Source organism: Acanthopagrus latus, chromosome 19 (assembly GCF_904848185.1).
Source record: "Acanthopagrus latus isolate v.2019 chromosome 19, fAcaLat1.1, whole genome shotgun sequence".
Lineage (NCBI taxonomy): Eukaryota > Metazoa > Chordata > Actinopteri > Spariformes > Sparidae > Acanthopagrus > Acanthopagrus latus.
The window spans coordinates 19964425-19979608 of NC_051057.1; the positions used below are offsets into that span (position 1 = coordinate 19964425).

Sequence of the window (15184 nt, forward strand, 5' to 3'; positions counted from 1 at the left end):
GAAAAAAGGCTGAAAACAAGGACAAAAAAATGAAGAAGACAAATGAAAAAATAAAAAAAAATAAAAAAGCGGACATCAAGAGACCGCCAAGGCTCATGGGAGAAAACTGAATCCATACACTACATATGAACTGGAGTCCAGAGTCGAATATCAGCTTCACTTCTGTTTTTAATGTACAGATTATTATCTTTAAGTTGCAGTAATTTCACTTGTGTTGGTTAGTCAGTGCTAGAAGAAGATCTGCACGATGCTGGATGTACATTTTAACCAAGTTTATGTAAGAAAAATCACTATTTCTATGATGAAGAGTAATTCATTTCATCACCTGAGCTGTCTTGTGTCAGTGTACGATAAGGTGTATGTTGCATTATAAACCAGAAAGTCTGAGGATTTTTAAGCAGACAAAAGTAACAGATAAAAAGTCCATTATATTTCAGTAATTGTAGGGGTGTTAATCAGTGTGAAAAAGTAATTATTTACACTTGTAGTTACTGTCAAACGTAGTGAAATTACAGCAACATGTTTGGTGCTGGTGAATTCATCTCGTAGCCGGCATTAATGCCCGAATCAAAGTTTTCACCAATCCAACGGCGAGTTGTTGAGATATCTGACTCAAACGCACAACTTGTCAACCTCATTGTGGTGCTAAAGCACAAATCAGGGGATCAGCACAGTCAGTCGGATTCATCCTGTGGGGACAACGACCGTCTGCGGACAATTTCATGGAAATCATTCCTGTATTTGTTGAGCTATTTCAGTGTGAAGGTGGTGGGAACAGGCACCACCCGCATGCTGTAACGTCAGACCTCACAGCAGCAGTCGTCGTCTACAAATCGGCTAGCGACCCTGTTGAATCAAAATCCAGGTATTATGGCGCTACATATGGTCAAACCTGGATGTTTTTATTTCATTCCCCATTTTTATAAATGTTCGCTTCTACCCAGCGGTCCTCGCTCAGCAGCCCTCAACAGGAAACAGCGCAGAGTCAGGAGTCCTTGTCGCGGCGGCTGGAGTAATCATTCAGGTTATGTGTCACTGCCTTTCACAGGCTACAGTCCCCCAGGGCTCCACCACTTGTTCTGAGCAATAAGCTAATTGATTCAAACATTCATCATCATCCACGGCCGCGTTCTCGTATTAAAGGTGCCCCCGGGGCAGCAAAGTCCGAGACTTTTGAAGAACGGTGAAACACACTAATGGAAGTGCCATTAGTGAGAGACAAGAGGGTAGAAAACAGGAAAACGTCAGCGTCGAGCAGCGTGTGCGCACCTTCTCAAGTCATGATTGTGGTTGATAATCTCGGCTTTTTTAATGACGTCACCAGCTTCAGCCGTGACGGACACAAGTCGGAGCTCAGAGAATGCCGTCACTTAATAATAACATTGATCGCTATAAACTGTCCTCGACAGCAGCGCTGGCAAATTCTGGTGGATTTCCCGTAATGTGATGGTGATATATGACATGCCTGTTTGAAAAAAAAAAAAAAAAACACAACTGATTTATAACAGTATAGAAATGTTATATTGCTTTGTTCCTACTGAGAAGTTTCATTACTTACACTGCAGCATATTTCAAGCCATGCTTTTGTCTGTCATTGAAAGAGAAGCTTTATCTTCATTTAAAAAGTAAGAAAATCTGCAGTTTTTACCAGATCTTAGTGAAATTATGCTCCTAGATAAACATATCAATCCTCCTCCAAGATCAATTTTTGTTGACAATTATCCTAAGAAGCTATTTTTGGGCATGAAAGCATCGACATGTGAGTTTTGATAGAATCTTTTTATCCCTAGTACATGTTAAACGCGGAATAATCTGCAAAAAGTCCTCTTTAAAAATAGATTTTACAGGTATTGTGAAAGGTTATTTACAACAAAGGCTTGATTTTATCCTGGTTTATCCTGCTTTTGATTTCAATGATCGAAATAAAATTACGACACCCCTAATTTTTTGCTTTATTCTCAGTTTTTATTTGCTCCACAGCATATTTGTCCTGCGTTTATTACTTTTACCTATGATAGATCATTGATTCTGTTTTGTTCTACATCTCGTCACTATTGTACTGATAATAGGCGGTATCCTAAAATGTTTTTTTCAAGGTAAGATAACTGTGGCACCACTGAAAAACCAAAAAAAAACAACTCAGGTTTTTGTGAAAATGATCAGCGAGGAGAGAATCAAGAAATCTCTTCACAAGCGTTGGATTTAAAAATAGCGCTGCCTTCAGAGGCACCACAGGTTTCTGACACTGTCGGGTTATTGTATTTTCCTTGTCAACAATCTGAGCCTCATTTTGTTTTGCCTTCCTCTTGCTCGCCTGGTGAATCAGTCATCCATAGCATCTGCCTCCATCTGAGTTTGGGCTGCCGGCATGCTTGGCTGGGTAAACAGCAGCTTGAGAGGCAGGATGCGAGGGAAGGCCAGGGAGCCGGTCGTCCGGCTGGAAGGATGGATGGATGGACGGATGGAACGACTGCATTTTGTCAAATCCAATTGCTGGAATGGTGGCACTTAAATCGCCGGTAAGGAGCCAGAAGAACAACAGCGAATGTGTGATGGCCGAAGACAAAGTGGCGTCTACATGTAAGTGGAAACGTTTCTACGAGGAGCGGCCGAGGGTGAAAAGGAAATGTGACGACGCCAATGTGAAACACACACAAGTAAAAGCGCTCTAACACCAACTAAACAAACCACTTTGTTTCCAGTAATACAGAAAGAAAAACACTCCAGACGCAGATCTATAGCAGCCCGAAACGACTTTCCTTTTGTATCTTAACGGCCCCATAGAAACCCATTAAACTACAAATTGCTCCACATGTGGAGGGAATACCTGCGCGAGGAAAAAAAAACAAAAAAACAGCAATAACACTAAATGAATCCCTGTTTGCAAATGCGGGGCATCCCTCCCAATGCCTGTTTTTTTTATCACACTACCACACACACAGATCCATGCAAGACTTGATTACACCGCGGTCGTGCTTCTCTATTCATAGCTGGAGAGACATCAGCCTCCCACGTCACCCCCGATTTACCTGGTCGTGCACTTTAAGACCAGGGAGGTGGGCTGTTAGCTGTAATGGATACGAAGATGGCTCGGCTGTAATTCCTATCTGCCCAAGACCGCTATTACGTGATGGTATCTCCCCTAATTTATGAATCACAATACAAGACTCGAGACGTAATGAGGTGGTTAAAAATCGCTGCCTGCTCCTGCTTATATCTCCCCACATACATTCATCTCTCCTATCGACGTTGCCTATCGAGCACGTATGACGATAACGAGCTCTCCTCCGGTGTCGGAGCCGTCACGCAAGACAAGATGCGTCCCGCGCCGCGGACCGCAAACGGCTCTCATCATTCGGCTGTAAGCAAGCGCACTCCTAACACACTCCTGCGCTGTGAGCACACAGAGATCATTATTGTGCAAACCCAGCTAAAAATCCATACCAGTAACAATGTATTTCTCTCCCTTGCAGCCAGCCCACACACACACACACACACACACACACACACACACACACACACTATGTCAAATGTCTCTGGCATTGACTGTCCACGGAGGGATGGAAGTACTCAGACAAAGAGAGTGATTAATTATTCAGACGGGCTCACTGCAATCCATTACATCACATGCATTATGAAGCAGTCTGATCTACAGCACCTCTTCAAAAATCTATCGCTCTGGACGGTGAGACCGGAGGGACAGCTGCCGGCACAGAAGCAGGCGGAAAGTATCGATGACAGAAAGTTTTACCGATGCAGCCGAATAACTGCTAGGCTAACTGCTGGCCAACGCTGAAAATCCTCGTTTTCTGTCCCGTTATACTGAGTAATGACATTTCATTTAAGGGGACGCATCTGTTAAAGTTGCTATGATCAATATTTTCACCAAACCAATCACAATGTTTGTATGTCGTGTGCAGTTGCCATGAAATTTGAAGGTTGCAAATGAGGTGCCGTCTACTCCAGCTCGCACCATTTAAAAATACGAATGAACGACAGTCCGGAAGACGTGGATATCTGACATCCTCTTAAAAATAGCAGAGCGTGAGAGTCTTTTTATCATCCTGTCCAGGAGCGCTGCCCACATGTTCCTCCGGCCTTGAGACGGGCTATTTTTCATCCGTATGGAAATGGCCGGAGCTATTTTTCTCTTCCCGCCGATGCCGAACACGTTTCCAGCTCTCCACCTCCGTTCCCACCTATTTAAGATTAAGTGAAATATATTTTCTTGACCCTGTAAAAAGACCCTTTAGATTTAAAATCAGTCGCTTGGCGTGTACTTTATCTCAGTTAGATGACTAATGTCTGAAAACATGATGAGTGTATCAGGGTGACCGGCGGGGGGGAAGGGGGAAAAAAAATCAAAATGAAGTGACGCTCGGTCCGGTTCTGTCCACCTAGTTTCACACGAAGCTGAACACATCACATTTCATAACAACGTAACCTTGATAGAGACAATAAGGTGGGTGGAGGAGGAGCAGGTGCCTTTAACAAAGCTTCAAGTGTGACCAAAACATATTTTTCTCGCTGCAGCCTCCACACAACACGAGGATGAACGTAGGAGAGTGAACAACGTGTGCCGGGTACGCAGCAGAGCGCTACCTGCAGCTGCCACTCTCTGCAGGAATGTCAACTATAAATAATTCTTTAAAGGACACTTTTCCCGCACTTCATTTTTAAAAGATAGCCTCCAGTGTTGACTTAAGTGCCGGTGGGTTGTAACGGTGTCATTAAAGAAGAATCAGTCTCCCCCTCCATTCATCACCACATGCACAGATTTACTGCTTTTCCATTTAGCGCTCTCGTGGAGATGTGACTGGACGCGTTTGTGCGCTTGCCACAGTTCAGCTTTCAACGGGGAGAATCAATCTCCCGTCTAATCCGCATGTTCGGCACACTCACCTCCATAGTGGTCGCGTTGCATCGATGGGTTCCAGCGAACCAGCCGTCGGTGGAGCACTGGTCGATATCAACATCCTGTAGATTAATGTCAACGCGCACCACGCCCCTGCAAGACAGACAGGAGGACACCATTAACCCGTCTGGGGAAGAATTAAGACTGTCAGTGCAAAGTGAAGGATGCTGCGCGTCAACATGTGGTGTGGTATCCTGTGGACATGTGGAAAAATGACACGTCTTCTCAAGGACACGGGGGGTTTTGGGGGGGAATTAACTGTGTCAGCAGGAAGTATCGATACCACTCATACAAAGTCCGGTTTTGAGTATCGATTCTAGTGTCAATAGGTTAGAAAAAAAACACCTGCATCACATTCGATCACATCCTGGGCACGTGATCACTCTCTTCGTCGTTAAATATTTACAATTAAAAACTGCGTTTAAACATGCATGAGACTGAGTGAGAACAACATATGAACTGGAAATTAAGATTTATTCAGATGACGTTCTCATATATCATAACGTACTTCTTTTCACAACAGGAAGTACAGATATTGGTATTGATATTGGTGATCCTGACCCTCTTATTGCTTGTTTTCTAGTTTAAATCGATTTTTTGAGTTGTGATGCATCATTCGGCGCACTTTTAATGTTGCCAAAACAAAATATGGCTCAAGATGTAGCTGAAACCTGACAAACTGACTCTAATGTGGTAACCTACACACCACACACATACAATTACAGGCTATAAAGCAAACTCAAAAGGAGAATATCGATGGTTTAGTCACTGTAAAAACCACACAACAAAAGTGCTTTTTTTGGGGGGGAAACAGACAGAAATGTGTCCACATCTTAATCTCCTCTGCTGCCGCTCAGCTGAAACTCAGCCTGACAGAGAGACGATAAACTGCAGATAGGGCAGCAGCCCTCACCGACGGCAGCTCGGAAAGGCTGGAAGTCTTTGCTTCATTTTTCGGCTTTCCTAAGCCGGGCTGCAACTTCTAGGATTTACAGCCACTTAGCTGCTTAAAGCTCTAAGAAGAGAAGGTCAGCGTCTCTGATTCTGAAGGTCAGTCTCTCTGATACTGACGACTCTTTTTACTGCCGGGACACGTCGTCGTTTCCACCTGACAGTTGCAGCACATCTGGACCTATCCAAGAAAATGTTGATTTCTTTATTAGTCCAAGAGATGTAATTCATTCTAAGGCGCTAAACAAGAAAACCCCTGAACTTGTCTTTTGGCGACCTCAGCCCACGTACAGCCTTTCCCTCCCGGCAGGATGTAAAAAAATAAAATAAAAAATGAAGCGCAGCCCGGGGCGAAGTGTTGTTAGAAAATCCATACCGACTTTAAACTTTTTTGTGGAAGACAGACTCGAGAGACGTGGCTCGTGAGTGTCATGACACTAAGATAATGTTCTCCAGTGGAATTGCAAGTACAAATTCCTCTGCCCTCGCGTGAGACATGCACGCTGTTTGAGCGCAGAACGAGTCAAACAAAGGGAAAGAAAAAGTGCACATGCAGTTTTCAACAGTTTGATCAGTGCGGACGAAACACGCCGCTCTCACCCGGAGCCGCCGGCTGACTCAGTGCCATAATCTGTTTAATCAGGCAAAACCCGGAGCTGCCTCGCTGACGATAAATCAGGGGCTGACTTTGTAACAACCTTTAACTGCCGTGATGCTTGTTTAAGCTCTGACATTCACAGGGGTTTTTATTTTGTTACGGGATTAACAGATAGCAAAGAGAAAAGCAAGAGCGCTGCTGATGTTAGACCCCCAGTTTGCAGGATTTGTGTCTCAGTGGCACCTGGAGAGACTTCTTTTTAATGTCTTCTGTAGTTCAGGTTTGAAATCTAAATGCCACTTCTGTTTCAGAGTGTGAGATTCGACCGGTGATCTCTGGCTAACAAGGCCGTATTATTAATGCATTTCCACCCCTCCCAGTGCCACTTTGTTAAAGAGCCTTTTGAGGTTCATGGAGAACATTATTGGCCAATTCTTCATGTTCTTAAATGGCAAACCCTCTTCGCACCTCGTTCTAGGCTTCTTGCGGTTTTGACAAATGAATGTCACTAAATGGCTGCACAGTGTGATAGTGGTTACAGTGGAGATATGATCAGTGTTATACCAGGCAACACAACAACTGTTAGCTCAGTTAAATAGGTTGCGTTCATTAACATGTCAAGTTAAAACAAGTCAGCTGTGACACAACCACGAGGGTGAAAGTCCCGCTCTTACTACGTCACCTACATTTTTTTGTGTGTGGCATTTGTGCACATGCAAATAATTAAAATGTGTGTGAGTCCAGCAGCACAACTGTCCCTGTGTTAAGAGATGAGAGATTTTTGTTAATGATATAATAAGTCAAATAAAGACTTGCCAGAAGGGATCGTGACCTGTAGTTTCCCCAGTAAACACACCGCTCTCTTCAGCTGTTGCAGACCAAAATCTCTTGCGCTAGTTAATTTTTAAAGCTTACGGAGCATCTTCTCATGTTGTTAGCCTACCTACCATCGCTGGCTGGCTAATAAGTGCAAGACCTGCTTTGAATATGAAGCATTAAACTCCAAAAACAATCCAATAATCTCACTATTAACAAGGGAAACATCCTTATTATTTTAATCTACGTTTTGAACAACAAATCGGTTTTAAAATCAGACGGAGAGCGAGTTAGCTGTTAGCAATCGGTAGCTGGAAAGTCTAAAGTCGTGATACTTGTGCGCAGATTGAAGCGCCTGGGAAGAATCAAGTGGTTAAAACCTTACAGTCGATATCGTGGATCTTACTTCTGTCCTCCAAAACTCAACTTCTTTTAAATATTGACAATGTGTCAATGACAAACGCTCAGTGCCTCTTAACATGAACAACACATGAATTAAAATATTGTCTGTGACATCACTCTCTCTGTACGTTTAGCTTCCACTTTCTTACGCATATGCACACACACTTTGACACACACATACACAAATACTGCTGGTGTGGCATGCTCTCCAGGTGTATAGGAGCTGCTTTACTCTGCCCAGCTCCCAGTGGACGCCGGGCGAGTGCAGCGCTCCCGCTGCCTGTGCTTCTGTTATTAATAACTGCTGCTCCGGTCCTGCCTCGGGGCAAACTGACCTCGCTGTTTTCCACTGCGCTGCTTGTTGTTTTTTGCTGAGAAATTACCTCCGTTTCAATTCTCCGTTATGTAATAAGGGGGTAGGAAAGAGTCATAAAGCACGAGAACGGGACCGTATCAAAATGTCTTTTTCACTGGCAGCTCAAGCATTAACATTTACAACAGGAACAAAAAAAAACAAAAAAACAGCCCCATTCTCCTTTTATTCCCACAATCACCTCCTCTTTTTTCCTCCTGCTTCCTACTCTACAGGCAATCTCTAGCATCACAGCCAAAGTATACCATATGGCGTATGAAATAGCTTGTGTAAAAAAAAAGAGAGAGAGAAAGACGGCGTGCTGGCGGCGACCAAAACTGCGCGCGAGCACAAAAGACTGGCCCGTAATTTGAGAGTCGCAGCGAGGAACATGGGCAGGAGCATCATGGTGGCCACCAAGGCCCCTCGGGGCATAAAGACGGGATTATCACAGAGAGCGGGAGATAGTGGTGCCCTGGGAAAGAGAGTGCTCTCTCCTTTCATCCTCCATTCTTTGTGGGTCTAAAGGCCAGGCCAGGAAAAGGAGAGGAGCATCCCACCGGCACGGGGCGCGGGTCTTTCTGACGGAGCGGTGGGACTGTGCTAATGTTAGCCCCGACGTTATGAGATTGACTGGAGATATATCTGGGTAATTGCTTAGCGGCTACAAAAGGATATTCACCCAAAAAAAAAGAAAAAACATTCTCTCAACCAAGGCCTCCGTGTGCCCTCTTTGTTAGGAGTCAGTCTTTGATGTGTTCATGAATGAATGCTGAATGTCAGGCCTCTGCGCTTTGAGCTGTACGTCTCTGTCCAGGCCCAGAAAGCCTCTCTCAACGGGAGGGAGGCTGTGGTTAAAAAAAGTTTGGATTTTAAGTAATGGGAGCACAGAGGAGACACATTCATGTGATTTTTGTCATTTTAAAATGCAGTAGCTGAATTAAGAGCACCAGATTACAGCCGCGTTAGAATATATTCCATCAACAGGGATTATTAGCTGCCTCTGCGTGATAACATGAGGTTGATATCAGCAGCGTAACGTTAGCTAATCAGTATTATTTATGGCGAACGTTAGCATGAGCACCTGCTGTAACCTAAGCTACTAGCTAACGTTAGCTAAGTTCACTATGCTATAATATACCATTTTTGCTGTTATTAAATCACATTCGTCATCATTTTGGACTAAGAAAGATATTTTTTCAGGGTCAAAAGTAACTCACTTTTTCACATGAGAGCACGCTACAAATTCATACAAGTTCCTGCTTACAGAATTTATATATAATATATATATTATATAATTGATTTTGGGGGGAAAACTAAAACTACTTCATGTTCATATTATTGTTTTTGCTTCAGATCTTTAATTAAAGTCCATGGGTGTCACATAGTGCACCATAACTATAGCAGAATACAAATATATAATATGGAATGAATGAATATGTGAATTAATGATAAACAAGGCATGTAAATAATGATATAAAATTGTCTGTAAAGCTGTTTTTATTCATTCTTAATGTGCATACTTTAGAAATGCCGAACTCTGAGGTTTCTGAGGCAAAAAGGGAATAAGCTCCCACGTCTCCGTGCACATAAACCGAGAATAATACGAAGCAGACGTGAACATGAAAACCTGGCACAAGCTTAAGCAGTATCCCCCGAGCTGATCCGTGTAGCCCGGAGACTTGCACGCCCAGATGAACTTACATGCACATGTCTCCTGCCCCAGCCTCTTGACAGGAACACATCGCTGTCCTTTTTAGAAGGGCACAGTTTGTGCATAATGTCACGGAGCAATCACAAAGCAAAGAACCACGCATGCCCTCCCCAAGGAAAATGTCTCTTATGTGATGGAAATGCATTAAGCTGACAGGACGAGCAGAAGCTAATGTGAGTACAGCCGCCGGGCGTGACGCTGCTTTGTCTACCAGTGCTTCAGAGCAACCTGGGTCAGTTTATGGAGTTCTGTCGCTGGTCATCAAAAAAAAAAAAAAAAAGCACGGCGCCCGCGGCAAAGCGTCTGTCACAGAAAGCGAATAAAGACTTTTTATTTATTTTTTTTTTTCATGTGAGCTGGCACTTCTGGACTCTTGACACTCTTGTCATTACAGACGCTCCTCAGAAAACCAAACACCAAGTGGGACGATCGCTCAATAATTCGAGCTGCTGACAAAAGGAAACTTGACAGTTGTGAGGAGAACATTAGCTGATTGATGGCCTGACGGTGCCTGATGACAAGATACATCAGAGTTAAGCAGTTTCTTTGTCTAATTCCTTTAATAGACCGTCCTTCTTATTTCCACCCTTATCACCCTATAATGTCCTTACAGCACGATTCGTGCGGGAACAGTATTCACCTTTCCCAACATGATCCAGAAACAGGGTTTGCATCCACTTTGCATACTAAAAACTGCATTCAGATTCCTCCTCCTCTGTGTTTTCGCCCTTGAATTAGAAATTATGCAATATTGCTGACAGCTGCAGGAAGAGACGGGACGAGAAGAAACTGTTGTGATACCTCTGCGGAAATATAATAACAACATGGAATGAACCAAAGGACAAAGCGATATCTGTCTGGTATTAGGTTACAGCACTTTTTCTATATTCAATTTCACATTTCGCAAATGTGAAATTGAATATAAAAAAACGCCGGCTGCTACTAAACGAGACTAGAGAGAAGATGTCGGGGAGACTCGTGGAGACTCTTTTACTCACGCGTCCGTCTTGACAGGACGACTTTTCTCCAGCAGAGTGATCAATTTACAGAAAACTTGTTGTCAGGTTATAGCCTAACATTAGCTTTTTACTACTATTGTATGCTTCAAAAAAAATGCGTTGATGTTTGGAGAGAGTTCACAAAGAGACATCATCTTGTTACGGTCAGACGTGTGTTGCTGTTCAACTCTGGCGTCGTTCGGCTGTTAACACTCAGACGTCAGAAGTTGGAACTCCAACTTCTGACACTGAACAAGCTTCGCCTCCATTTTCCTGGTTACCAGAGTAACCAAAGTCCCACCCAGTCCATTAAATGACTGGCTGACTGAAAAAGAGCGACACTGACAACCCCAGTGACTTTCTAAAAAGTTGAAAGATTTTCATCTCAAAGTGCTCGGAGCAGCAACTCCTCTGCATGCGGCCCTGGACGGACGCTCGTATCTCACTGGGAATGACTGAAAAAATGTGGACACGGGGAATAAAATACAGCCTAAGAACACATCTCAACAAAACATGTAGAAGAGTCTATGGTTTTTTTTGACATGACAGCTAATTTGCTAATTCTGAAGTAACCTTCTGTCCACTTGCTCAAAATATGTAAACCTGAAAGCTACGTTCCTTTCCAAACACATCAGACGCCCGTTCTCCATCCTGAGACCTCCCCTCTGACACGACAGCTCCGTTTCTCCCACACCAGATTACCAAGGGATAAACCCACACCGACAATATTACAGCTTCATAATCCTCCGAGAGGAAATCGAATTACCAGGACCAGAATCGCTGAGATTATTCCCATCATTAGCCGGCGTTATTAATAGAAATATAATGTCTATTTACAGCGAGCCGGAGAGGCTATTAGTTGGATTCTTCTGTTGACATTTACTGGCTGAGGGCGTCGTATTGACAGGCCAACTCACTGAGCAGCGGAGTCCCAGTGACGTCAGCACCTCGGGGATCTTTAACCCCTGCCTGCTCCAGGCTGCACAACAAGGTTACACTCATTTCAGGAAGCACTTCAAATTTCAACAAGAAACGCTTATTGCGAGCTTCCTGCTTCTTCCTTTTCTCTCTCTCTCTCTCTCTCTCTCTCTTTCTTCTGCTCCCTTACATCTCAGTTTACCGTCACATAATCGCGTTCATCCCGGGGAATTGTGGGGGTTTTCCTTCCTATTTGTTCCTGGACGGTGTCCATCTAAGCAGATGCTGCCGGCTCATCCTGGAGCTCGAGGCCTCCCACTCTGTTAGACAGCCGGGGCGTCCCACAGCACCCAGCCTGTCCAGACTTTCTAGCTGCTTGTACAGCGAAACAGGGCGCCAAGCCAAGCGTAAATGAAGACGATACTGCCATCTAATTAGAACCTGCGTGGCCTTTGGAGGGGATATTGCTGAAAAAGTGTATATTTTGTTGTTACTTTTTTTTTTTTTTGGAGATAGTTTCAAATTAGTTTGTCTTATCAGAGAGCTGCTGCCGCTGCCTCGAGGCAATTAAGGTCTGTGTTGTGAAAGGTGAGTTTGAAGTACAGTGTGTGTTCACCTAACACACACAAACACACACACACACACACACACACACACACACACACACACACACACACACACACACACACACCGCCTCCTCTTCCCACTTTGTGTCTTTCCAACTGTTTTTTTTTTTTTTTATGCATTTGCAGTCTGCGCCTGAGTGATCTGCCAATTAGGACGGTACGAATCATTCTGAGGAATGTCTCAACCTCCAACAAGTGCATGCACACACACACACACACACACACACACACACACACACACACACACACACACACTGCACTGACAGACGGCAAAAGAGAAGAGACAAAAAAAAGTGAGCGAGGTGCGATTTCTTGCACCTTTGCGGGAAACAACAGGTCGATCCGTCGCAAACACATGTCCGAGCAAACGGCCCTTAATTCGGCGCTCATTTCCGTACCCCCAGTTGCATAAAGCCTCAAAGCGAGTCACCTTGCTCCTGGCGACACCATCACCCCCCTCAAACAGGAAGTGACTGACGCTTTAAAAGGCCCGGAATCAAGATGGCCCATGCCGGGTTGTTGTTCTACATCTTTCATTATTAATTCATTGCTGTATTGATTGTGTATTCAACTGGAGGGGAAACGGAGGAGAGCTGATGTCTGAGGCAGGCTATATCATCGCCCCCCCCTCTCCTGTTTCTTATCTGGCGAGGGGTGCTGAGGCGCAGGGAGGATGCAGGATGAGCCGCCTGATACTTTGATATGAGCGTCTGAAGGAAACTAAGAGCGGGAGGATGCATGGCAATAAGGACATGAGAAGGAGCCTGACACACTGCTGCGATTATCTCCGTAAAACATCCTTATGAAGGAGATTTGATCAAGTCTAACGCCGCACATACGCATAAATCAAGCTATGATTTACAAAGTTTTTTTTTTAAGGAATCCACTCAGAAAGAAGAAAGAAATTAAAACCACTCTCACATCCACACAATGCAAAGCGATGCACTGAAGTCGTGCACATCAGGAGGCTGATCGAGGCAGGTGCTGGACCGACAGAAAACACCAAATCAAACGTGAAAAAGGTCCGCGGACTGCAGCTTCAGTGCAGTTTATCAGCCCATCCATTAGTGACGTTACAAGCTAATGCTTCTCCGAGGGAGAGCAAAAGCATTCTGAGCATTTCAAGCTAATTCTCTTCATCTCTTAAGGTGACAACTGACTGTGTTCAGACCTTTCTTCATGTTTTAATACAATAACAAAGCTACCACAGCTAGCAGTCAGCTAGCTTATCTTAGCAATGGCTACAAACAAAAAACAGCCTGAAACCAACAACAACGAAAAGTGAGATCAGATTACTATTTCTTGGCCAGGAGTGGTTACTTCCTGGAGTCCTGCACCAAGCTAGCTGTTTTATGCTAAGCTAAGCCAACTGGATGCTGGTGTGGCTTCACAGATACAAAGATTCAAAGATTCAAAGATATCAATCTTCTCATCTTAATCTCCACAAGACAGTGAATAACATGTTTTCAAACATTTCGAACTATTCAAAATTCTCATTTTGCCAGTTGTGATTAGGGTCTTGAAGGCTAGGCTAACTAAAAGCTTGGGCTTAATATAATTGAGCAGCCGTCCTACGCCAGCTAGCTGTTTCCCCATCCTTTATGCTAAGCTAACTGGCTGCTGGTGGTAGCTTCATGTCTGTCGTATTAACATGATGGATTTTTTAAAGTTCTGATTACTGTGTACTAAATATGAAGCTACATCTAGCAGCTTAGTTAGCTTAGCTTAGCATAAAGGCTTGAAACAGCAAAACACACCTAGCCTTGCTCTCTCCAAATTCACCTGCCAGCACCTGTAAACCTCATAAATAAACATGTTTTCATCTCGGCTAGCTGTTTCCCCCTTTTTCCAGTCTTGATGCTAAGCTAACTCCCTGCCTGATGGTAGCTTCTTCAGCTAATTCAGTGTGAACACATGTTACGCGCTCAGTTTTCATCTAACTTTTTGGCACAAGAGTGAATAACTATGCTGTTGAACACTTGCATTTGTCCCTTTTTTCTTATTTCTTCTAACTAATTCTATCCCAGCGATCGTAGCTCCTGAATGAACGCTGCTCTTGTGCTCCTTGAAGCGCAGCGGGTCTTTCAGGAGGCCTCTTATGGGGGGAGAACTGGCGACAAAACATCTCCTGTAACCACCCAAAGGAAGCAAAACATGAATTTGGCTTCACGGACGAACTGTGAACTTGGGGTTTTTTCTGTGTGCCAAACAGGTCGGACAGCTCGTCAGCCGGCTGATTTTACCATCTGAGGCGAAGTGAGAGGAGCTGCTCCGAGAGGCTTTAGTCTGGGATAACACCAGGTAGCTGATAGCCTATTACAGTATAATCACTGCAGGTTTCGACTCATTTGCAATCCGCGCCCGAGCGTGAGCCACTCAAGTGTATCAATTAAAGATTCATCGAAGGCGGTGCGCACACACACACACACACACACAACTAGTGATCTGGATTAAATATTCATTGGGAAGATGTTGGTCTGGATCATATGGAGCCTTTTCACACTTGACTGGTTCCAGTGGCACAAAAACATGGCAGATTAAACGAAGCAGGCTGCAGCAGGGCTTGGAGGGGAGGTGGGGGTGGGGGGGCTTTAGGACATTTGTATGACGGCACCCAAACAACCCAAACAACAGACACACACATTTCAACATTTCTTCATCTGCTGCTGCTGCTGCTGTGCTTAAAAAGAAAAAAAAAAAGATTGGCTTCCTCTCATCTCAGGAAGGTTCTGACTCATCGCAGATTTAGCAGCCTCCACCACCCCCCCCCCTCACTCACCCACCCACCCCACTCCTCTTGAAGAAGGGGAAAGAGAGGGCACACGACATTTTCCTGAGTAGTAAAGCATGCAGGAGAGTGAGTCTGAAAAATGGATAAGAGGGGAGGGGGGGCG

At 44.3% G+C, this 15184-nt stretch overlaps 1 protein-coding gene across 2 annotated transcripts in view; it reads right to left on the reverse strand.

Moving 5' to 3' along the window:
- Positions 1-15184, reverse strand: part of gpr158a (G protein-coupled receptor 158a) — a 72378-nt gene that overhangs the window by 55544 nt on the left and 1650 nt on the right. For both annotated transcript variants that reach the window (XM_037079861.1, XM_037079860.1), the window contains exon 2: positions 4903-5008. In XM_037079861.1, the coding sequence (XP_036935756.1) occupies positions 4903-5008 (106 nt within the window). The remainder of the gene's footprint in view (positions 1-4902; positions 5009-15184) is intronic.